This window comes from Neodiprion fabricii, chromosome 2 (assembly GCF_021155785.1).
Source record: "Neodiprion fabricii isolate iyNeoFabr1 chromosome 2, iyNeoFabr1.1, whole genome shotgun sequence".
NCBI classification, from domain to species: Eukaryota; Metazoa; Arthropoda; class Insecta; order Hymenoptera; family Diprionidae; genus Neodiprion; species Neodiprion fabricii.
Genome location: NC_060240.1, coordinates 6,035,191 through 6,061,978, shown reverse-complemented (window position 1 = coordinate 6,061,978; position 26,788 = coordinate 6,035,191). Strand labels below are relative to the sequence as shown.

The 26,788-nt window shown below is 36.7% G+C and overlaps 3 protein-coding genes across 4 annotated transcripts in view; 1 reads left to right on the top strand and 2 right to left on the bottom strand.

Moving 5' to 3' along the window:
- Positions 1-794: 794 nt before the first annotated feature.
- LOC124176898 (mitochondrial translation release factor in rescue) lies at positions 795-1,163 on the bottom strand. The gene has a single exon (XM_046558736.1). It carries the CDS (start codon positions 1,161-1,163, stop codon positions 795-797), a length of 369 nt encoding a protein of 122 aa, XP_046414692.1.
- Positions 1,156-2,394, bottom strand: LOC124176766 (MIEF1 upstream open reading frame protein). The gene is made up of 2 exons (XM_046558435.1): positions 1,492-2,394; positions 1,156-1,408 (listed from the first exon to the last, which is right to left on the bottom strand). The coding sequence occupies exons 1-2, from the start codon at positions 1,645-1,647 to the stop codon at positions 1,370-1,372; spliced, it is 195 nt and encodes a 64-aa protein (XP_046414391.1). The 5' UTR covers positions 1,648-2,394; the 3' UTR covers positions 1,156-1,369.
- A 10,264-nt stretch (positions 2,395-12,658) lies between these two features.
- Positions 12,659-26,788, top strand: part of LOC124176759 (proton-coupled amino acid transporter-like protein CG1139) — a 40,215-nt gene continuing 26,085 nt past the window's right edge. Inside the window, exon 1 of one of the 2 annotated variants that reach the window (XM_046558417.1) lies at positions 12,659-12,811. The gene's annotated coding sequence lies outside the window, so the exon portion shown is untranslated. The remainder of the gene's footprint in view (positions 12,812-26,788) is intronic. The other variant, XM_046558418.1, reaches the window with a different exon arrangement.

Sequence of the window (26,788 nt, the reverse complement as noted above, 5' to 3'; positions counted from 1 at the left end):
AATATTATGTAACGTCTGTGTTTTAACAGTAAAATTAAAAAATTTGACGATATTTCCTATTAATGTCAAAAATCACGAAATAATCTTTTAAAGCTGATAATCAACCCTGCCATAAAAGCTGGAAATTTGGAGAAATGTCAAGCTTACCTTTTATGGCTGCTCTGAAAACTAATCAAAGTTTCAGCTTTACCATGATTATGCTAATTTTATAGTGAATTATTGAAATTACACTTGTCGATAATGTATTATTTTTTGTAACTGTTGTTACGCTACTTCATCACTGCTTTTGAGCTAAAAATGAGACATAGTTTTTTAAAATTATTCTTGTATTTCGTAATGTTTTAGTTGTGTTTTAAATATCTCAATATCTACATGTTTAGTATAATACATATAAACACGGTAAGTATATCATATGAAATTAGTTTTTACTCTTTTCGATACTAAATTATTTTTTTATTTCAGGTTCGTCTACACTTTGCTTACAACGGCATTAGTTCAAATTCCACAGTCACTGGTATAAGTTAGTTGGAAATTCGTGAGTAAATTGCATAAACATTTTTTTCTTCTTTTTCCATAACGTCTATTATTTTACCACGTTTGTGTATAATATCATGAATTGTTATGAATTTTAAAAAAAGTCACAATTCGTGATGCGGGGCAAACCAAAAATTGAGCTATGATCTTGATGTTTAATTTACAATTGCTAAACAAATCATTATAACTCTAGTCTTCCTACTCATTGTTTTTATTGAAAATATGATCATTAAATTTGCTCAATGAGTGGTTGTTAATTGCTAGTCCAGACCTTCGCGTTCTTTGAAAGCTGCTTTTAATTCGTCGCGCTTCCTTTTCCTTCTAGCTTGCTCGGTGGATTTCTTGGCTTGTATGGCCTTTCTCTGTTCCTCTATCGAGTTTTCCCCGTTTATCAAGGTATCCAACTTCATGGTTAACCGTGCCAAAGCGTTTTTCTTGTTCTCCCAAACGCTTCTAGACTGGTGAGACTTGACTACTAGTCCAGTCGGTATGTGCTTCATTAGCACCGCGTTGTTTGTTTTATTAGTAGCCTGACCCCCCGGGCCGCTTCCTCTCACATATTGTACTTCGATGTCAGCTTCGTTTATCTTCGGGACGTTGGTGTAATCCAAATGCCTTTTCATAGACATTGAGCGAGTTGTCAACCATAACTGCGACTTGTTTCTGGAAACTTGAGGCAATCCTATTTTTGTTCTACATTTTTCTAGAGTGTGATTTTTGTAAAAGTTTGTGCCTGAGACTGATAATTTTAAATTACTATTAGCTAAACTCTGCAAGATTTGCAAATATCTCATAGCTTTCAGAAATATGCTTCTGCAAAAGAATTCAATTGGGTTTAAATCACTCTCTTGTCCTTCAGCAACTGAAATCCTTTCTGTAACGAAAAAGACGAACTGTAATATCGAACGTACATACGTTATGTAAGTTTACCATGGTGAAACCATGCCCAACAGTTACCTGAAGTTGAAATTCGATATCTTTTACATCCGACAAATCTTTGCTTCTTCGAAAATTGCCTTTTATTTTATTTTTGAACAATTCCTGATCGGTGTATCGCAGGTTTTGTCCGTACCTGAGCAAGTCTTTATACAATCGCAGAACTTTTATTCTCATTCTAACGATTTTGTTCAAACGTTCTCTTTTAACTTAGTGTGAACCACAAGTCGTTTCAAATTATTGCTTGCCGTAATTTAACCTCTGCTACATGGGATATCTTTCATAAAACTTCATCGTGTGAGGTTAGTTTAGACAAAGTTAGGTTAGGAGCATTTCATGAAACTGTTGAACCTCTTTGAATTAGCAGCGCCCGCTAGCGTCAGACTAATTTAAAAACTGATTAACATGTTCCTTCTTGTGACCCGTTAAGTAGTATGTGGTTAACATATCTTGTAATTCGTGGCAGTTTTTGCAGCGATAAATACTATATCAAATAAATGGGTCCTAAGTTGCCGACAAACAATATATGCATTCCATGTCAAATTATAAATCACACTTATCGACAGTTTCCGTCCTTATCAACTTTCATATCGGCAATGCAGAATCCTGTATATTTACACCGCTGTATAGAATCGACGTTTTTTTGAATGTACATTCTTATCAATGCTTAAATGCGTTGAAATTAAACAAGTTTTTTTTTTACCCATACCGCATGATCAAGTTGTGAAAAGATTCATATTATACTCTTCTGTTCTCTGCAATGCGGAGATAATGCAAATTTTAAGAACCGCATGCATGTTCTGACGAAATACTACACATTTGCGCAGGAATTTCTTCTTGTTCTCCAGGATACAGGAGCGAGGAGGAAACAATAGTAACCTGATTCCGTAGCCTGGTTGTGTGCAGTTAAGCGGTGCACTTAAGTAAAGTGAAATCTTACCAAGGCTGCAGCAAGTCGCCTCGGACACCGTCGCAGCTGACTAATGAGGAAGAATCATTTCCCTTCATTTCATTTTCAACAAGTGCAAACCGCGCTGTGAAGCCTACGTGTTATCGTTATACCAGATTAATCTGGTATCTGCGCTGTTCCACACCTCATCAATTTTAATTTCAACAACTCTCAGTAAGGTTTATTTTTATCATCCTCGTCAATTCTTCTCTCCTCTTGCTCGCGTTTTTATTTCCGGTAGAACTGCAAAAATTCGGGAAAAATTTACGTCTAAATGAATTAAAGCACTACAGATTTTTCTTTCCTACCGCGTTTTAGGCAATAAAAATAAACTATTCGCGTGCCTGAGATATCGCCATTATTCACCATGCAGAATTTTTTATAGACTTAGACACACCTGTTCTATTTGAACGCGTCATCTTGCACTGTTTACACTAAACACTAAGGAACTACGATTAATCAGACTGTTGTGCATAATTATATCGTATATACACATCACATTACCAACCGATTGCTGCAGATGAATATTTCGTTAGCTTCCGGAAACGCCTTAAGTATAATAAATAGTTGTTACAGAGAAATCGAGGAATAGTCCTTGAATGCGTTCCGCCATATTTACAGACTAGTGCACCGTTAGGAGACCTTCGCTACCGTACAAATCCACGAAATAATTCGGCATTCCTGCCAAGTGATTGTAATTTATACACAGCTGCAGGGTTGCCCTGAATTCTCTAACGAAGTTCAGGGTTTAGTTCGAAACTGTTTGAACTGCCGTAACAACGAAACCTGATATAACACCTGAACAGAAGTCATAATCCATTTTGTGATTTAAAAGTTCACGATCCAACGAACCAGGTCAAAAAACTCTATTTTGGACTTTTTGATATCACTGATTACGAATCTGAAATCAGATGTAAAAATTCAAGATGGTGGATTTATTATGGTGGATGACAATTTCAAATGTGATCGAATCCGGTAAAAAAAAAAAAACTCTATGCAGGGGTTTTCACGGTCGTTGATTGGATTCGACATACTGTATTTTCAAAATCTGATTTCAGATCTGTAATCATCGACCCCAAAAACTCCTGTGCAGAGTTTTTTCTCCGGATTCGATCGAATTTGAAATTTTCGTTCGCCATATTGGATCCGCCATCTTGAATTTTTCAATCAATTTGCTTCTAATAATAATTATATATTGTATCGCAATAATTACTCTCGAGTATTAAAAACCTATTAGTATACTGTCAGAAATAACACAAAACCGCAAAGAAATATGTATGTCGAAAATTTCTTCAAGTATACAAAAAATGGATGTAAAATAGGTCGTAAGAATACTTACCACTATGACTCAAAGGGTTAATCCAACGACGCTGATGACGTCTGTCCGCGGAGTTCCGGAAAGAATGCAAGTATTCGACGAGATTAACCCATCCCGGTAGATAAAGAATCCTGCACAATAACCTGTTTCGTGCCAAGGATGACCAAGAAGTGCGTGTTGTCTCTGCATTTCTACAACACGGTTGCATTCCCACTTCGTGAATGACGTCGTCGCTCCTGCGCAACAAGAAGAATGACGTTGTGTTGTGGCGTCTGGAGTACTGGCCCTGTGGAACATGAACCAAGAAACATCGCATCATGGGTACGAGAAAACGAGGAACGTTTTTAATGTGTGAGTGTACGAGAAGCTACGTATAATCGGACGAAGAAAGAGATGGTCATGCGCGATGCTTACGTACGGGGAAATTTTTCGAGAGGGCATTTTTTTTTTTTTTAAAAAGCTGTCGAAAAAATTTTCATCGAACCTTTATGTCATGTTAAAACTTCTCTTCTAGTTCTCAGGTAATATAATTCCATACGTGTCTATATGATATAATATTAAAATCGTGACAAGGCGGTAAAAATCTTCAAATCACACTTGAAATCTACTGAAATTAAATAATGCGGTATATTTTGTTATTGAAAAAAAAGAAAAAAAAAACAAACATATTAGTGATATTTTGGCGATACCAGAGTGGATTGTCCGAGTGTAATTTTGGTAAAACCGCAATGGAAAATTTTAAAAGCGATTACCTGGAATATCACTCTAATATCATTGATTTTAAGATTTAATGAAAAATACTCACAATAACAAAACTGTGGGACTGAATCCGCCAAAGGCATTGGTTCGTATTTGAACATTAACGTGAAATCGTCAAGTTGACCAACTGGTCCCGTTCTTGCCACGTGACTCACGGGACTTTTTTGGATTTTTTCACATCAAAAATCTTCACTTTGTGTATACACCTTCATCAGAAGCTGATTGTAAGTTCGCGAGAGTGAATTGAAATCATTTCGGAATAGAGTGAAAACGAAGTGGCGATAGTTAGATAAATGAATATGAAAATTGGCTGAAAATAATGACTGGTGTAATTAGATGCGATTAATGCGATGTAATGAGTCTCGATAAATGAAAACGAAAGGTAATAGTGGGCACTAAGTATTCTGATAATAACAATTACCGACCTTGACTGATTTGTTGCTGGTAGAAAATGCAGGAAATTTGTTTGAAAAATTAAATTTTTTAAAATTTCAATATACACGACAACCATAACTTGAAACTCAGTGGTATAAAATTTATTCACGAAACGACTTGTCGACACCAAAAAGTAGTCGAGATAAATTGTGAAATTCCAATTATAGAGCGAGTATACTATACGATATAAATTTTTTCATTTTTCTACTTTATCTATGTCGATATTGAATAAAAATTTTCTCTTACACTCTGCAGATTTGAACAGACAAATTTGTGAATAGCATTTCGTCTGCACATTACCGACAGTTAAATACATCGTTAATATTGAAAGTTGGTTCCGTACCGTGGGCGTGAAAAGGCACGTTAAGTATACCATTCGTTTTTGGAGACTATTCGAGTTTGACACGGCCATCCAGATCCATATAAGCCTACCTTCCGATAGGGCCATGGTCGTACAAGTGCGACGAGGCTTCGGTCTGCGAGTTTCAGGTCAAGGATGTAATAATTTGCATACAATAGTGAAAATCACGTGCTAATTCACTTTTTTCTTTCCTTTTTTCTTTTTTGCACCAACAGCGACGATACTTCGCACGTCGATAATTAGCAACCCTTGTTAATCGGAACCGTGAATTTCGGGGATGCATTGATCATGCGGGTTAATTTCGTTGATTCAGAATCTGTTCTCTAATCGACAGAGTATAGTTATCATTGAAAATGTATGCTTAACTTCTGCAACTACGTATTGATGGTTTAGCGATGTTTTAACACAAAAACTGCACCGAGAGTTTTTGTGTATCATCTTTTGAAGCAAAAGAAACGCTTATTCGCTGGCTGATCATTATTTTCGATATTTAGGCCGCTATTGTTTAGTGAAAAACATCGTTAACCACACAACAAACGGTAAGCCGAAAGTTCGAAGGTGGGATTGAAGTTGGAAGAGGTAATTATCTTGATGGAATCAACATCCCTTCATAATACAAGTATTTTTGAATCACCAAGTTTAACTAGTAATTCCCTAATATCATAACAATTTTGTAGAGATCACAGTCGTGTGCAATTAATTTTTTTTTAACAAATCAGTTCTGTCCAGATCATCAAACACCAATCTTTTTCTTCAGTTACTGCGTAAAGATAAAAAAAATTTGTTACACGGTTTGTTAGAAAAACTGTTTACTGTTATCAAAAATGAATTCAGGGGTTTCACGAAGAACGTATTTACAAACGGAATTAGTTACTAACTATCCATCAAAATTAGACAAACGAAGAGCTTTTGGTGTTGAAATAAAAAAAAGTTCTTATAAATCGGTTATTATCAGGTAAAATACGGAATACGTCGAGTTTTAAAAAAAAAATTTTTGAAGTACTTTTGTTAAATGAAGCGAGGAGCTGTTGTTTAATCAACGTTATTATTAATTTCAAACGCAAGCGCTGAATCTTGGTCTCGTAATTGTCGCTTCTATTCTTCCACGAGGAAAAGAAAACTGGCGGAAATCCTGAAACGGTAAATAAAGAAACATATAAACAAGCTTGCAACATTTTTATACCACACAGAGTATTATTGTCCATTTCGATTCCTCCACGTTGCGGAAATTGTCGGATGCGTTCAATCGAGGTGAAACACAGCGATGAATACGTATAATATATCCGACGACACATCGCCGCAAAGAGACAACGGAATTACCCGATATAGATGTGGGAACAAAGTGATGTAATAAAGGAGATGACGATACGGCGATAGGCGTAACGTGACTTTAACGCGGTAACGGAACACACGACAAAACTGCAGACGGCTGAATAATCACGGGGATTGATTCGAATCTCGTATCTTACAGAGTCTCCTTGAGTTTCCCGGACGCGGTTGGACATGGACGTCAGTGATTTACTTGGAATTGACGATGTAAATACGGAAAAATCAGGAAACATACACACGAGGATCAACGGACGTGATTCTCATCTGATTATTCTATTTCTGGGTATCGATTCCGGCCCCAATATTAATTGTTGTATTGTTGTTAGGTACAGGTTTTCCCCGATTACCGCGAAACCCCCACTGAGAGAAATTTTTAGTTCCGGTTACCGCTCAGTCCTCAATTATTTTCATTTTTTACCACAATCGAAAAATATAGTTCGAGGTAGAAAATGAAAATTAGTTTTATAGCTGTTACCGGAAAGTCTGGCATCCGTTGCTATTCTTTCTCATTACGATCGCCGTTGCTATATTTTCTTCCAACTGTTGCGAAAATTTAACGCTCGTGCAAGGATAAATTGACGTTAAAGCCTTGTTTAACTAAAAAAGTAGAGTAAATCGAAGAAACTGATTTTGCGTTGCAATTACCAAAAAAGGATCGACGATAGCGCAAAATGGTTAGGCGTGCCTCGTTTTTCCTTATTCCAACAATATTCAAACAGTTTTGTTTAACGATACCAGTTTTACTGAATTTTTCTAGTCACTGTAACAAATGAAATATTTCTCAGTGCAGTAAGTACCTTGAGTTTTTAATTTATATACGCGCGGACACGTTGCTTCAATGACTTCCAAGTTCCAATTGACAAACGAAGCACGCGTGGCCGTCAAGATTAACACTTTTTAACGTAAAAGAATATATTCACCTGCCTTAACGACTCGTGAAGTTAAACGAGACGACGTGAACCGGAAGTTTTTTGTGAAACTATACATAACTCTTTTCTGATCAGTTGTAAAAGTAAGAGAAATGAGAAAAGAAGGATTTTCATTCATTTATTTATTTATTTTATTTATTTATTTTACTATCCTCCACTTTAATTAAAATAATTTCTCTATTGCCATTTCCTGCACAATCATCGTTAGAATAACAATGCAATTTACTGGATTATACAATCTAAACTTTACACCCAAAGTGAATGAGGACCTCGTAAATTGCCTAGATCAGTTATCCTATCTCTTTTGTTTATGACCCATTACTCGAGACTCGTGTTTCACAGCCGGGATATTAAGCATCGGCTGCAAAACATGTCAATCAAATGATTGAGATATTTATCGACGAGATCTGTACAACAGATTTCTGCAGTGATAGCGTCTGCTGCACTTTATTATACCCGATTAGACACTTCACGGACGGTTCGTGATGTAACGTTGAGGAAGAATGGAAAAAAAAAGAAATTACAGGTGTCAGGCACATTCTAGATTTCCTTATCGTTATTAATTTTTTTTTTTTTTTTTTTTTTTTTTTTTTATCCTTCGTTTCCTTTACGATCATCGTTACATCATATACTCACATATGTACCTGTATGCAATTGCGTAAGCGTCATTAAACGATTATTTATACGATTTAAACGATATTTATAGTCCTGCTGTTAACTGTATCTGCTGAGTAAAAAAATAAAAAAATAAAAAAAAAAAAAACAACACAACTAGCAACTGAAAACGGAACTAAGGTAAAATGTGACTTTCTATGCAACAACTATGTAAAACAACACAAGATCAACTTTTCGCCGTCAGTTTTCATAAAACTTTAACAGAACGCGTGAATTTATATCGAATTTCGATAAACGATTGTACAACAATTAAGTAAGTAACATAAACTCGAACGGATTTACTCGCTCACGTCAACTGACAAATTGCCGCCTTGTTTTTTTAACTTACACGCAATTTAGAATTGTAAATTAATGTCACGCGTCATTGGCGAAACAATCGTTTCTGTTTAGCTGTCATTATTAGGTAATTAAAATCAAGACGGTTGGGAAGAAAAAAAAAAACAACGATGTAAAAGAAATTGAAATGTAGGCGAAAGAATTGTCCCTTTGCAATAAATTTTCCGTACGTTAAAAACTATTCGCGAATCAGTGAAATTATGTCGTACACAGATTTTGTTTGAATTGAATTCGCATCGTATAATACAACAAGAACCTCTTTGTGAGGCATTGTGAACAAAATTTATGAAAGGAATACGATTTGCATTTACAATGATACATTCGAATAAATTTCGCATTCCGTATCCGCTGTATTTACCGCCAAACAAATGTTACGTCGTTAAATTATTCGCCGACAGTCGTTTTTCAATTGTCGGTAATTATTTCTAGATTTAGATACATTTGTAATGAAGTACGGGCGTCAATGTTTTTGCAATAAAATTCAGTAGCAAGAAATTCATTTCTCATGATATATATTTCTAAGCTTACGAAACTTGACAATCGTATCTCCTCTACGAAATCTTAGCTCAGTTAATTATCCTGATTCACGTTCCTACGATAGATCGGCGAAAAATCCGCGATGAGCTCGAGTGAAATTACCGCGTCTATGTAACGAGAATGATTTTCCCGGTTCTTATCTTTCCATAAATTTTCCTACGCCACTGCGTGTTTTATAGATATTTCTTTTTTTTTTTCTTTCTCAGAATCAAATAAGTTATGCATTTAAGCAATTTTTCTCGACACGCGTGAAGCGTCAAAATTGTCTGGAAAAAAATTTGCCGATTTTCAATTAACACATCGTTAGGTAAACGGAACGAAAAACCCGTCGTATTTGTTCTCGATTTTTTTTAAAAAAAAAAAAGCCAATTAGTAATCCCCCGAGTCAATTCTTTAGCGACTTTTAAAAAGTTTTTCGTTATCTGCTCAGCCGTGAGTTATTTATGTTGTTAACCGTCACGTAGCGATTGTTTACACATTGTTTATACGAGGTTTATTTCCTTACTCGGATTCACGTGCGGAACGGGAAAAAAAAGATTGAGGCTAAATTTAAGAATTTTGAAAATCGTCAATGGTCAAAGTCTCGTCGTCTCGTTTTCTCGTTACCTGAATAATACATATATAAACGACGTGTTGATAATCGGTATAAACATGTCAGTCACGAGGATAATTTGTGATTCCTCTTTAAACACAGAGAAGAAGTTTGTTGTCAAAACTGATCTTCATTTGACTGATGACGAGTGGAAAATATACGGCAAGGAACGGTTTTTTTTTTTTTTTTTATTATTACCGTATTTGATTGATGTAAAAAATGATTAAGAAAAATAACGTCTTTTTTTTCACCAAACAGACTATTCGAATGACACGAGTGACGAAATTTTGTCGAATCTGGGAAAAGTTCCCATAGTGTTTAGTAATTTCCTCGAGTGGGTGGAGAGAAATTTTCGTGATCGCTCGCGGAAAAAATTTCGGAAACTTTGTTACGTGTCCGTTATGTAGGCTCGTTCTATTTCAAGTCGGTACTTTCAAGCACACAGATGTTAATTGTCCGGCTCGCGTGGCTTTTGGCAATTATATACCATAGCCAAGGTCGAAAGAGAATCGAAAAAAAGAAGACAACGAGAAATATAAAAGTGGAAAAAAGAAGAAGAAAAACACGACACCGCTCAAGTAATTGCCAAGGTTCTAGCAACCCTCGAAATAGCAGCTGAAGATCGTCGCCGAATCTTTCGTAATCTAAATTACATCTGTTACTTCAATCTGCATTTCGCCATCCGTATTCCTAACCGATACTACTTTCAATTATAAAACGTTGTTAACTTAACGAGCGAACGAAAGTACATCGGTACGTGGTTAAATCATGGCTAAAATTGTTTACAACGTAATTCCAGTTTGAGTAAAAATTAACAGTTGCTCTGTAAAGATACGGATTTGTCTGTAAAAATAAGGGAAAAAACTTGGATGAATTAGAAACAGCGACTGTCAACTTTTAAAAATCCGTGCAAGGAAAGCTGAAATTGTTAACAATTACGGCTGAAAAAAGTCAACACTTGTACCGTGCAGTGACTATTTCCGTCAAGGTGCGTTGGCTCAAAATATACGTTATTGTGTATCGCAAGTTGATATTGAACGTGAAATACGTCGATAAATTATTTGTTGCTGCCGACTGTATTCACGTACGCATCAAGCATTTGTATTTCAATGTATAAAAACCCTCCGCACTCTACGCCCACTTTCGATTTCTATTTCGATACGGCGCCGTCGTCGCCGCGAACCTGACATTCCAATTTTTTAACCTAAAGCCAAAGATTTCTACACGCGACGGTTCATTTTTTCTTTACGCTTTCGCTGTACTGTATAAAAAATAAAGTGCCGTTGGTGAAAGTAAAAAAAAAAAAAATAAATAAATAAAAGTTTGCGGAAGCATCGAAACCTTCCATTTTTTGTAGACTTTTTTTTATTATAATAAATTTTATTTTTTCATAATTTTATCAGGACACGATCGCATATCGAGTATTTATTGCATTGTCATACCTGTTAAATACCAAGATTCTTCGATAGTGCAAATACAGAGATTTATAAACAAAAAACTTGCAATTAGATATCGATAACTTGTTTCGAATCGTTTCGAAGAAATTCAGAAGCTGATAGATTCGTTCTGTTTTTATACTCGACGATGGCTCATTTTATTTAGAAAACTATTTTCAACGAGGTTACCGAAATATATGATATTTACATTTTTTTTTTTTTTTCTTGCCACTGCGATTAATTTTGATAAACTGTGCAATGTTGTAAAATTAAATATTATACTTACCGATGTCAATATGATACAGAAGAAAGTACTTTTCAGTAAATTTATAGAAAAATGGTCTTATGCATAAAACGTACAATCGAAGAGTGAAATCGATCAATTCTACTAGATTTCAAACAATTTTGAAGCGATTTGAAATCAAGCATCGTTACGTAAACATTTGATGATAATTTTGGTATTTAATACATATCTTTGTATAATGTTTCAAGCGAGCTTTGTAGCTTTTAAATGACAGTATCTTTACGAATACTCAATGCGCGACTATATCGTAATTAAATTATTAAAGAGAGCGGATTTCTGGCTAATCTATCCTTCCTAATTTTGTTGACTTCTCGTTTCTGTTTTCAGATAAGAAAGGAAGTTATTTTAACTACCCCGTAAATGAGAAGTTTCATTGATTTTGGTCTCAATCGAGGCGGCTCTTACAATATTAGAACTGATTAGATTTTGCCTTTGATTGGTTCGGTGAATTTTCAGTTATTTAAATAAGAAAATTTCAAAAAATCAAGTAAGAATGATGATATCTTGAGAACGGATGAATGGATTTTAATGAAAATTTATGTCGTGAGGTTTTTGGGTCGCTGATCACGAATCTATTGTCAGATTGTAAAATCCAAAATGGGGATCCAATATCGTGGGGAAAAATCTAAAAATATTCCGATTTCGGCGGAAATTGGTAGGCGAAGGTTTTTTGGGTCACCGATAACGAATCCAAGGTCAGACTTCCAAAATTTGTAACGACGAATCCATTACAGTTGTTTAATATTAAAAAAAAATGATAATATTTTCACGTAATACGGTATCCTAGGTCTTTAAAATCGTTAATCACTGATCCGAATTTCATTCGAGGGCTGGCTCACGGCCATTCCAAAGCCGCTTCATCTTTTTTTGTATCCAATAAAAAATCAACTACCCGATGACGCTGGTTCAGGGATGTAATCCGGCAGCTTCCAGCCGTCCAGACGTGAAACAACAAGGCGTCGATCGTCCTACGGGACAACAATACAGCCAAGCGGTGTGAACGAGACGTAGCGTCGCACCTTCGAACGCGTAACACGAGGAAAGTTTGGCTCTCGGCGAGTAACATCATTGGAGAAGATTTGCAAACGGCGGATCGTCTGTCCGATCGTGAATTGTAAATACGGAAAGTCAATATGGCACCGTACGACGGAAGGCCACGTTCAACGTCGACCGTAACGAGTTGCACGGATCATCTGTCATTCCTTCGTTCGACGCGAAACCCGTGGCTGTGCAATAATATCGCGATTTCGTGACTCTCGCCGAGTGACGATACAACAACCTACGTTGTACAGAGTGATTTTCTAACAGCGGACATCGCACATTCACACCTCGACATCCAACCACCCACGACTCTCTGGAATTACATTAAACCGAAACAGAGGTAAGTGAGTCGATCCATTTTCAAACTTTCTTACACTGAGAAAAATTTCATTTGTTACGGTAACTGGAGGAATTCAGTAAAACTGGTATCGTTGAACAAAACTGTTTGAATATTGTTGGAATTTCTCTCAGTGTAATTGTCACAAATATTTTTATACATATAATTGATTTCATAATAATTATTATTATTATTTTAATCCGAATTGAAATTCCGATTACTTTTTCGGAGATGAAATTCACCCCATAAGGGAAGAAATTATGCTGTTTATTCATCGTATCGTGCAATAAAGGTTCAATTTCTTCAATTTCGAGTCAGTGTTGAGCGATTTTATTGTGTAGACACCGTCGTGTTTTGACAACAACGCACGTATGATAACTCGATGCCTTGTACACTTACGCGTACACAAATGGCTTGGCAAATGTACTCGACTGTGTGAAAAAGCTACGTATAATCGGACGAAGAAAGAGATGGTCATGCGCGATGTTTACGTACGGGGAAAATTTTGTGAGGGCTTTTTTTTTTAAAAAAGCTTTAAAACTTCTCTCCTAGTTCTCAGGTCTGTTGTAATTCGGATCGAGTAACAGCGCGGTGAAAAAGAAAAAAGAACCGTTGAATTGTCTTTCGGAAGACTCTTGGAAGTGTCTACTTTTCTTTTTTTTTTTTTTGTTTTTTTTCTTTTTTGAAAAATACACCGCGCGATCGAGCTTCTAGATGTTTGAAATAAAAGTATCGACTTTTTTCCGGAACCCTGTAGATTTTCAACACGCGACCTGTTACGTTGAGAATCTTGTTTTTTTTTCAAACGTCTCGTAAACCTCCAGTTTCACAGAAATCTAATTTCACACGTGTCTGTATCGTATCAATATTAAAATCGTGACAAGGTAATGAAGAAAATTTTAATTTTTTTTTTATTACTCAGAGTGCCAATAACTTCACAGACGTGCATGGAATAATTATTCATTAGGAAAAATTTCCACCCTGGAATTATAAATACAAGTTTAGATGTACGTACAGTTACGTTGTATAGCTAGATGATGGAAAAATCCAGTTTTCTTCCCCCCGGTCGAGGGGGTGGAGGAGGGTGGAAAATATTTCCACAAACGTGTCGCGTAGATGCAAATTAAGCCGTTTGTTTTTATTTATACGCACAGCCTGTTATTACTCGGCAGCGAATGCAGCCTTTCGCGTTGTGGGCGTCACGTGATATTGCATTATTGTTCGGTCCATCGTGTACGTACGGTAAATGAACATCATGTTCCTGGCAACTATAAATTAAGAGTCCATAAACGCGTGTCAATTGTTATTTTATACCTATCTCTCTCTCCCCTCGACGTAATATCCGCCGTTTCTGTAATAATCTTTCGGCGATACAAGCGTATCTACGTGACATATTTTTATCAACACTGCATAAATATACAACGCGCCTATCTCCGTCTACAAGGTATGCGAAGAAAAGTGAATAAATAAATATAATATAAACAGTACTCGACGTGGATATTTGAATACCTATTACTCGGCATTCCAAACGGCGTTTCAACCGAGGACAAATTTTATTAATGTCTACAATAATGGTCGCAACGTTTTTGCGAATATTGTGCACATAATCGTTAAAGGCACAATTGGGTTCATTTTTCACGTTAAAATCTCGACAATCGTAATTTCAGCAATTATATTCCTCGCCCAATTACATCACTCAATAATACGTATCATCAGCGTTTCCGTTTCCTTTCCCACATATTCTCCAAATTCAAATTTGAAAAAAAGAAAGTACTCGTATCACTCAATGTTCCGAAATTCATTCGCGTATCTCCGTTTTACCCAATTTCAAATCACACACCTCTTTTATCGTCAGATAAAAGCATCGCATATTCTTCGTACAAGGGAATGATGACGCATAGGCTGTCCGAAGCCCGGATCGCCTTTGGCGAATATTTTTTTGTTGCTTCAAGAAAGTCGAATGGGTACGAAATTGTTCACCAGGTCCAGGATACGCGACGATGACGTACGGCATCAGCTAGACCCAAGAGAGAAGGTCTTGTGTCCGATGATTCAAGGCCCCTTGCGGGTGTTCGCTGTTCCTTGCCGAGGAACTAACTTATTATAAGGCGAGAGACCGCGGTTCTTACAACTTTTCTATCACGGAGGTCGAATCTCGGCAATAGAGAACGCATTCACATGCCTCTGTAATATAGGTGTCTACACGTTTTGCTGGTCCGCATAAATCGCACGATCAGAACTTACAAGCGATTGTGTTCAATGCTGTTGGACGTCCTGAATTGCCGAGGCACAACGATTGCGTCATCATTCGGTGGCGTCGATTCTTTTGAGTTATCGATTAATTAAACTTGGGAGAGAAGAGAGAAAAAAGAAAAAAAGAAACAAAATTGAAATTACAAAATTGATATCCAAAGATATACAAAATACAGTGTTCGGGATGAAATTTTTCTACAACTTTCACGAACAATGCAAAAAAGTGTTCGATGATGTTATAAAATGAAATTGCGAAAACTGGACCATTTCAGCGATAGCGGCGAATTTTGTTTCTCATTAAACGTAAAGTAGAAATGCTAATCATTTCCTTCGTTTACGGTTCTATATTTATACCGCGTTAGGCGAGCTCTCCAAATTTCACCGGGTTATATCTACTTTTCAAAACTTGAAGTTTCAATTCGAACTGTCAATTTCTCAAATTACTGTCTGTTGTGTAGAGCAATTAGCAATTAACGCGCATAGTCATCGTCGGGTGATGTTAATCATGCTAGATCCAGACTCGACTTTAGCTTGGAGAGAAACGATATTTTATTCTACTCCGATAATCGTCATATTATATAAAAAATCGTGCCTGCGTCTTTAGGATTGCATGGTTGGACTGAGAACGACTACCGACTGATTTGTTATTGCTGTTCTCTTTCGCCTCTTTGTTATTGATTCTGCATGTGTGGGTGATACACAGAGTCGAGATAGTCTCACGTGTTGCAATTATGAAATAATTAAACCAATTAACGGCTCGTATTTGCTGACACGTGTGTATAATAAAGTAGGTGCAAATTTTCGCTGTTATATCATCGACATCGAATACACACACACACACGAGTGGTTGAAGGTGAATTTTGATTTATTAAAAATTGTGCGGCGTTGTGAGTTTTGGAAAAAACGCGATTACTTCCAACTCGACGATGTATCGAAAAGTTAACTCGAGCCGAAGTGAAGCAGACAATTAGTAAAAGGTTACGCAACGAGATGTTCGTAGTATCTACGTCTGGATGCCGATGTTGTAACAATTGCTTTTGTAACTCGTCACGACTATCAGAAATTCTTCGCAGAGAAGCTCGATATTGATCTCTCAAATGTACACAAATGTACGCGACAATGTTAACTGACATTTTTTACAACCATTTTACGTAATTCGCTTCGTTCCTCGTTTCTGATACACGGTTTACGTCTGTTTCATCATTTACTCGGTACGGATCTAGATAAATCTTTATATTCGAGTACCGCCGAGTTTCCAGGCTGATAAATGTTTCGTGTAGAAATTACTTATCGGTATCGTTGTTGCATCGAATCGAGAGGGAATCGTTGAGGCAATTTTTTTACTGCACCGGAGAGAGAACGAACCGTACGAAATTAATGAAATTGATTAATTATCCAGTCGCAATATCCGCGTGAAGTGAATGTATAAATTATACTAGGACAAATTTCAATTCTGAACGCAGAGAGGGAAAAATAAATAAAAAAAAATAAAAAAATAACCAATTGCTTGTTGGGAAACATTTGTTCGATACCGATCTCGAGAGTAATGAGAATACGATAAGCTTCTCGATAAGTACTACGAAACAGGTGCCGGATGAAGTCTGGGTGTTTAGTGATTTGAGAGCCGATTTGCCGCAGGTTAAAAGTAACTCAAGTTGCCAAATCCTTTTCTCACGGGATCGTTGAACGTATTATCATACCGGCCTCTGGTGAATTATAATTGTACTCCTTTCGCTTCGATCGCTGAATAAAGTTATCGATATTAACGCAAAGAATTTATCGTTAAACTCGTTTTATCGTTTGATTGTATTAGAATTATGCAGACTGTGAAACCAATTTTTGCAAAGATCCTTATAATCCTGGCGGAATGCAAAAATTTGACGTTAATTTTAATCCGGTACACCTTGAATTCGAGGTAAAAGCTAAGGTCTTGGAAGAATGGTGTTTGGAAGCACGGTGTGGAAGGTCATCGGAGAATGAAATTCAAATCATACGTTTACTCATCGTGTTGGGTTATTTCTGTCAAGAATAATCTTTCCTTCGAAGAAAGGATCCTCGGCAATTTTTAGAACAACGATTGATTGGCGAGTAAATTCTGATTTAGAGTTGCATGCTCGATGTTCCGACCGAAAGAAGAAGCTGAATTGCTTCAGAGAATCTCTCGAGGATACTGTTTCAAAACATCCGTCAACTATCGAGTCGATATCAAATTTCAGACTCGTCGAACAGCCAAGTCGCAAATCATCGTCCCACACTTCGAAACGTCCTTGAAGACTGCGGTACTGTTAAGCAATTGTTGGAATGACGTTAAAGCGACGCCTCGCAGTGATTACGCGAAACGTAGATTGTGGACGTCACCTGGGTCCCATGTGTAATGGAGCGAACCGGTAAAAAAAAATGAAAATAGTCAAGGACCGAGCGGTAACCGAAACTAAAAATTTAACCAAAGTTACAAGAATTCTTCAACAGCTCGGAGGTTTCCGGAAGGATCTCACTTGGGTGGTCAAGTTTTGGCGACTCGCTTGACGGTGGAAAGAGTCCAACACGGTCATCGAAGGGTTATCACGTGGGTTCCAATCGAAACTGCCATGGCTAAAGAGCATTGGCCGAGGCAGGATGGAACAATGGGCGAGAAAAGGAAAGGCCAAGAGGCAATGAGGCAAATCGAGTTCCATACGCGCGTTCACTTCGCACACGCGTACGTACCTAGATCTACACTTATCCACTTGGCAAGCTTTATCGTGCTGCAGGGAACGACTGACTACCTACTTCAGGAACGTAATGGTTGAACGTTTCATTACAATCCTCGTCCAACTGTCTCTCGTCTTTGTACTACCTATACTAATACCGTGATCGGCGATACCTACGTGTTTTTGTGTTGGTACACATGTACCTCTGGATACGTGTTAATAAATACGTCACACGTGACGCGTTCCAGGAGTTCGACCTCCTCCACTTACGGAGATTACGCTGATTTATATTCCGCATAACGCGTTGGGTGTGCAACGATTTTACGTCGTGCTACAACAATCGTCGAACTCATCTGGTGTGTTGCTGTTGTGTTTTTTTTTTATATTTTTACATGAATCAAGGCGGCGCTTTTATTTATAATCACAAGTATGATGGTATTTATTTTTACAAGTATTACCCAAGTTTTCATCGATCGAACTCCATCGAGAACTCGCTGATGTTGCGTTATGACAATAAATTCTGTTAGGAGTAAATGAATCGATTGGTAAATTCGTTTGAGACTAAACGTTTTACCGAGTTAAATATTCCTATCTTCGTTGATATTTCGCGGTAGCGACGACTCGAGCTTTGGATCCAAACTTCTGGGGTACGTTTCGACAATAGTATCAGGATATTCGTATCAATCATACTTGTATCGCGAACAGACAAGCCGAGTGGGTACTACATGACACTTGGCTTTGACAGTTGGGGTATTATTTTAAAGTTCCGTCAATAAATTAATACGGGTAGAATGAGGATGGCCAAATTGCCGAACCACTTGTCAAAAGCGTTCAATGCCAATGTCACGTCCGCTGGAGCCCGAGATTTAGAGGTTCGTTGGATTGCCTTGTACAGGATTAGTCCTAGGACGCGATGACTCGAGAGATAAGTGAGATCGAACGAGATGATTTACTATCATGTATGTGATTAATAATCGTTTAATCCTGACCATTAATTCGGTAATTTTGAATGTGTGTAATATGCAGAACGGGCTTTAAGCTATCTAAAGGTAGTCAAGAGCATTTTTGACAGGCGTTATGTTGATACAGCCGCTTAATGCAATCGACATTAGCCAAGAGTGCGTTTTCGGATATAGCTGATCGTGTTTCGATAGCCGAGGGGCGAGGTTGAAGGTTCGAATTTGAAAAGTTTCGAAAGCGCCTGATTCCGAATTATTTCGTGGCGAAACTTTGAAGTAAAGAAACCAAACTTTGTAGAAACAACAAAGTTTCGAATGCTTGGAAAGCCGACGGCTCAAAGTAACGAAGTGAAAGATTCCGAAAATTCAAAATTCCGATAAATAAAGTTTCGACACGGTAAAATTCCGAAAATTGATATATAATTACACAGCGTATTTTACTCGATGACTCGGTGCAAGAAATCGGAAAAACCGAGAATAGGAACGATCAGGATTCCGAACGTAAAAATATGGAAAATCCAAAACCATTCCCAACTTTGATGTTTCGTCAAAGTTTGATTTCTTTACTTTCAGTTCCGCCGCCAAGAAATTCGGAAATCAGGCACTTCCGGAACTTTTCAAATTTGGAATTTCAACCCTGCCCCACATAAGTGCATGGCTCGTTTAAAACTCGGTACAATTGTTATCTTGCAAAATGTCTCCTGATCAATTTTTGCCTGTATAGAATACAAAAAAAAAAAAAAAAAATGATATACACAAGCCGAAAATGAAACTTGCCCAATCGTTCGGTCTGAATGACTGCGTTATTAGTTGACACGTTAATTAAATAACAGATTAGCTTGCATCCATTTTTATATCATGTGCAATTAAAAAATTGACTAGCGGATTGATGACGTTGCGTTATACTCTGTGTAAATATAATCGTTATCATTACCCGATTTCATAACGATCCTGTCTCGCATGCAAGCCATTCGGTTTCCTTGTTACATATTTTTTTTTCCACTCATTTAATCGTGTCGACATGCTAAAGGCAATCAAAATTTTTTACCTTCACGATCACCGTTTTTAATCTGTATTACAGACATATTCGATCGCTCGTTGCGGTAAATTACAGTTCTCACTTGTTCCTTCACTTCATGGTGTTCGATACTTTTCAATATTACGCATTTGAGTTTTCAGAGACGAAAGAAAGCTGCTTCAAGCAATTTTCCTTCGCACAAAGTCGTCTACCTGAAGATTGATTTGCGAAAATAATAGGTAAGTTTTATTTCGTTAATTATCGAGAAAAAAAATCAACATCGTAAAATGCGATCGAATTGGTCCGTTAATTCTTAAACATCATTTTATTTGAATTAGTTTAATAATTACCTTCCGAATTTATAGAATAATAATTAAAACTTTGGCAATTAATGTTTGTAATTTTTTACAGTCCTGCAAGCATTGACGTTTCGATTTCTCAAGAATATTTTCACGCGTGTAATATTAAGCGCATCGAACTCGTCGATATTCTTTAAATTTTACGATCGTTATAAAATAGATAAAAAATTTCCCTATCCGAATAACTTGAGACGAGTTTCTGGTTTTGCGAATTAATTATCGTCACTGACGGTTCAGGAATTTAGTTCGCAATCACGAATCATATTATTCTCAACGCTGATTGCTAAATTATTGTCACCTTTATACATCCTCAGCGTCCATACTGGCTGATAAACAATTTATAAATTGAGGGCACGCGGCAAATAGCAAGGAGCAAAATGAGCTGGAGTACTTTCCTAACCCGTTTGACCCAGTCCCGTTTCTTAAGGTACCTAATTTAAATCTCATTCGTTTTTCGTTCACGTCGCAATTCTAAGAGCTTACAAGGCCCTTTTCTATCCGCATCTCGCTGTCCCAGCTTCCCTGCCTTTGTTATTTATACCCATGTTGCATTGCACGCGGTATTTCCGTACTAAATACGGGTCCGACATCCCTTCACTTGTCCGCTAAACGGTTGTGCAACATTTCTCGCCAGAAGCTGCTACAAGTGGTTCAAGTTTAGCTTTTATGTCGTCATCGGCAATCCAACAAAACTAACAAAAACAATCGATTTTCGATTAAAACCATTTTTTTTTCCCCCCCGATTAATCGAGTATAATCGATTATTTTTCATCACGATCTGTTGTTGTTTTTTACTCCCTAATTATGTAATTAAAGTATCAATCATTATCATTGTCTTATTTACCAAGTACGATACCTATTTGATGCAATAAGTAAAAGATAAACGAATATTTTCACCTGAAATTCAAAAATATTTTCAATGTAACTATAAATTTTCAAAATACTTTTCTGCTATTAAGACTGCGTATTGAAATTTGCGAAATTTTCAAAAAAAAAAAAAAAATAATGGATTAATTTTTACCGATTCAATCGAGTCGTGTTCGATTATTTTTTTTTGGACTCGGATTAATCGACGCATCGATTACTTTTAGTTTATTACTAGTTTCAGCCGTAGATTTTCGATCGACATGTCAGGTGTTTTTGTTATTTATTTAATTTCTTTCTCAAGAAGCATAGATAAATTTCCATAACTACGTGTATGAGTGTGACAACTGTCTAGCCAGAAGCAAACAAGTCAAGTAGAATTTTCCACCAACAGCTCGAGTAGCAAACATCTTGTACATATTTAGCAAATATACGGTTATCCATAATCGATTCTATGACATTACATACGTAAGTTGTAACACGTAACGTATGCTTGTCAATTTTTTTTTTTTTCATTATTAACGTACATGTTTGACGAATGATTACAATTTCAAATGTCAATATCTCTGAATTGACCAGCCACGTTCTTATCTCACAACTTGTTCCAATATCGTTTCAAGTTTTTTTTTTCTTACTTCTCTTTTTCTCGCTTTTTATCAATTTTTGCCGGGTAACGAGGCTTGTTAGCAACGATATTGCGCCTGTATAATTATCCTCGTGTTTAATCAGCTGCTGGAATTACCAGGCGTACGACATCAAAAAACGTGACACGCAATTTCATACGAAAATTTCGAGTTCAACCTTCGAACGGACCGGAACTGATCCAGCTGAATAAAAGAATGAAACTCACGAGCTTCAATGTCACGATTCGCAACGTTGAGCCCCCTCTTTTCTCATTTCAGAGGTCGGCCGACGAACGGCTCAAGTGCAGTTTAAGAACGAGCTTTCGGAGAGCCGAATGCACTTTGGTCACGTGTGCTTCTCCACACGAATTTGTTATTAAATTTTAGCGATCGCATTCGCGCAGCCAATTTTAAACGCACGTGACGAGCTGCGTTTGCATAATATTTAAAATTTGACGAATAAAAACCGTGATTTTTATTACGCTGGGAAGCTTTTCACCTTAAGGTCGAGAGGAATTTTACCGTAATCGAATGTTTTCTTCGCGATAAAATTACTCTCAAGATCACGTCGATTGTTATCTTCAGGTACCTACTTGTGTGATAACCGTAGCCTGTATTCATTTCGGAATTCAGTTACAACAATCTGACCGCATCTTGTAGCTTATAGATTAAAGAAGTAAAAATTTCTACATATTTTCAATTACCGCAGTAACTTCGCGCCTTTTTGTGTCAAGCTCGACTTGTGAGTTAGGTCAGTTATGGTTCTGAAGATTGAGAGTGAACTAACCATTCGCCATCTTCTCGGTTTAATACGCTTCTTCAAACTTATAAAGGCCACGAATGTGTCGTGGTTTTGGTCCTTTGATTTCGACCCAGGAAATATTACTCCAAATATAACATCGGACAATGCAAATTTTGAGTCTGGGTTCTAGATGTCAAATTTTGAGTTCCTTCACGCATCTGATAATAGAAAATATAGTTTTATTAGATAAAGTTTGCATATTTATAGTAACCAGAACAATGTTTCGGATTTTAAGAAGAATTACCCGTTTTGTCAAACATTTCTTGTAAATATCAATTAAACAAACTTCAGTTTCGCATGAAAATTTTTGAATAAAGGTAATTCGAATGCTAAACAGAAGTTTGTTCAATTATTACGTAGAACAAATGTTTGATAAAATAGGTAATCTTTCTTAAAATCCGAAATATCGTTCTAGGTTTTACAAAATCAAACTTTATCCGATAAAACTATTTTTTCTTGTATTCTTCACGTGGAAGATATCACAATTTATACGTCCAGAACTCAGACTCAAAATTCGCGTTCACCGGTGTTATTTGTCAACGTAAAAAAGACAAAAGCAAACTTTACAAGTAATAAATGAAGATTATGGTTATTATTCGATGTACAGAATCAAAAATTGTTAATTTAAATATAAATTCGACAAAAAAAAAATTCTTTCGACCTGTATAATCAATTTTCAAAAGCAAAGGAGCGTATCATGTTCACGGTTTCGTTTTCAGCGCCTTGAAATTTAGAAAGAAGTTTAAATTCCAATATCACGGCTGACGATTTTTGGCAAGAAAATAAGTAATAAAACATTCGTAGGTGTTCTTTGTTCCTCCTTCTCCAATGGCCGTCCGGCACCTTAACTCAAGAAGTGAGCCTCAATTTGCACCAATTGCAGACACGACAGACCGCAAGACCATGAATCCTTCCAATTGTAGGCCACTTTATTTATTTAGTTACGCATCGTGTCACATTTATATGTATATATATATATATATATATGTATATGTATATGATATACTTGTACAACGATTATTATTCGCGCATGCAGATACGAGGTCCTCTTTCAAGAGAAAGAGATAAAATAATATAATCGTGAAGAAAGACTCGCCGTGAATTTCCTACAATCATTCGTGACGTCGGGGCTTCGACAAGATAGGAACAAATAATATCGAACAAGGCTAAGACATAAGTTACAGTGTGCGTAAATGCAGGTTAAAAAAAGAGGCCTGTCATTTTATAGATTAGGCATTGTTTGAAGTGTGAAAAATCTGTTTTCACCAACATTCCTGTACAGATCAACATCATCATTGTCTGGAGGTTCGATCTTTCGGGTTTTATTCCATCGACAAAACGATATCTATATCAATTCTCTTTACGACAATTTCATTATCATATCTAAAGCAAAGAAGAGTCGAATAAAAAGTGAAAAATAAAACAAAAACAAACAGTTCGATAAGCCGATAACAATAAGTAGGGGGATTTAATTAGCTTCGGATTTTACCGACATTTTTCATATCGATCGCGACGCCTTTCATTGCCTTGGAAAATCGGAAGAACGTTTTCAAATACAGGCTTATCCGTTCTTCGGAAGAAATTTATGCAGGCCTTTCCTTTCACGTTTTACTGACTTTTTATTCAAATTTCATGAGGCGTCAAGGCGTACTCGAGGTCAGCTGGCCGGGTTATTTTCCTTACCGTTTTAGTCGAATGATGTCCTGCGCAACTTCGCAGCCTGGATATTTACTACGATTTGAAAACCGAGAAATAATTTTTATTTTATCCGGTGTTTTGGTAACAGAAATTTATTTTATTTATTGAAATCCAAATCGTATAAATGATATACGATACATGCAACGATCGGAGACCAGATACGACAAACATTGCATTCTACCAACAAAAAGTCACCGAGAAATATAACTAATAAAAAAGATATAATAATAACAGTACATAAACATTAAAGTACGATTTGTTAATGTATTCACAATTAAGTGAGTAGTGATATGCCTGTTTATATAAAGTCAATCAGATATTCTTCTTCGATGAAATTATTATGCAGAATTTTTTACTTTCTTTTTATTATCAATCGAATTAGAGTTTCAGATATTTCATCTACTCCGAATAGTAAATAAATTTATGCGTGTTCTTTTTTTTTCAACAAATTCCGCTTGACGGGAAATAATAATCGATTGGAAATCAGCTCACTACCGGCACCTTGTGCCTGATATCTGTTCTGGGAGTTTAATTTATGTCGCGTAAGAATGAACGCGTATTTCACGAAGGTCTTGAATTACGAGCTTTTCCTTGTGTTATTTAGAAATTCAACCTTTTTGCAGTTCGAACAAAAAGGAATACCAAACTTCACACAGTATATTACAGAATTTTAATGACAACTGGACGCCCTTCTCATACAAGAGTCGAACAATTGTCATCACGTGATAGGAGCATTTAAACGAGGACTTGAATTTCCTCCGCACGTTTATAACCAATCTGCATATATTTATAAATTAAATGAACATTTTGCACTGTGAACCGTGCAGCTGAGAATTTAGAAATAGGAAGTTGAAAGAAGAAAATTGCTGGAAGATCGAATCAGGAACGAAAAAACATCGTTCAGAACACTAAGTTAGTGCTGTAGGATTAATCGATCGATCAGCAATTTTGGTTAATCATTTTTCCGATTAATCGATTAATCGCACGGTTCTATGCTCGGTGTTGATTGGCGATTAAATAAATCGAAGAAGACAAAAAGTAAATGAATTCAAATACAAGTATTAACGTTCGACATTGAAACCAGGAGTCCGATTACGTTTGTCGATCACTTCGCACGTTGTAGTTGTGTTTTTGCATAAGCACAAGCCGCGCAAGGTAGAGAGTCGTAAAATTTACCGGGGAATTCGCATGTTTCGCAAAACAAGTTTTCCTTGAGGAATAGTGGAAATTTTATCTGGTCCAAGTTGCGTTCACCGCGTTACAACGACACGGTGGAAAGTGATGAACCAGCGCTGCATCCGTACGTATAGACGAACATTATTGCCCAAGTAAAGCCATAGTAGGAAACGTCGAGGACGTAGGTACATATATTTAATTCCTGCAGCGTTGAGGGATCGATTTTACGACGGATTTAAAGGGAAAGATTTCAGATCGGACGAAAAAACGCACGCAATTTTAATTTCGCAACTAAACAGGAATGACCCACGCGATCCTCGCAATTTTAGCATTTGGCACATCTGCGCGGCGCCAGCGTGGGACAAGATTTGACCATCGATTCGAGCCAAGAATTTCGATATTCGCTGATTGATGATCTAGGAATGCGAGGCTTCTTGGAATATACTCCCGGAAACCGGTCTTCCGGTTCTCCTCTTAACTGGAATTACGAACTTGGTTGTTTTAAATATTGTCAACATTTTGATACTCTCGCGTGAAATTTTAAGCCCGGTTTTTTTCCATCGTGTAGCCGTTCCACGTCCCACTTCAAAGATTTCCATGTCGTAGCCTCGTCACAGTTTTTTTACAACTTCAAATGATCTTTGTTACTGCGTATGAGCCCAAAAACCCTCGAGTAACAAGTTTCGGGCAAGAATCATCAAATTTTGATAGTTTCTTCGATTTTACATCCGCCGTATTGGATCCGCCATCTTGGATTTACAAGTTATAAAATGCTGACTTCAGACTCGTGATCAGCGACCCTTAAAACCCCCGGGTAATAAAATTCAGGCCAATATATTGTGTTTAAAAATCTGTGACCGAAAGGGTTCGCCTTTGAGTTGTGAAATTAATTGCCGTTCATGCTAAATCCCGAATCAAGTATCTCTAAATCTCAGATGTAAATATTTCTTAAAATCGTATAAAAACATCGTAAACTCTAATTCGTTGGTATAAAAAATGACCATTTAGATACATAAGGCAATAAAATATAACTATATTATACGAAATAGGCAAGAGTTAGTGAAAGATTGTAAATAAACAAATTGGGGAAAGAAAACATATCGTTGTTGATGAACTGTTGCGTTGCCACTGTATCTTTTTTTTTGCAAGATTTTTTTAGCCCACATTTAGACAGTTGGACTAACAATTGAGTGTTATATCAATTATGAGAGGAAAACAGGCACGGAGGATGATATGAATTTTTGCCTTTCTTTTTTTGGAATGAAGGGAAAAACCATATCTCAATGTTTAGGGACAATGACCAGCAGGTTAACTTTTTCAGTCACACGTTTTTCAAGTCAATATTTTGACCTGAGTTTTGTTATTCGGGGCTTTTTGGGGTCGCTGATCACAAATCTGAAGTCAGAAGTTGAGAACTTCTGAATCCAAGATGGCGGATCCAATATGGTGGATGTAAAATCGAAAAAATTATAAAAATTCGATGATTCTGGTCGAAACTTGTTAATCGGGAGGGTTTTTGAGGCTATGCGAAGTAACAA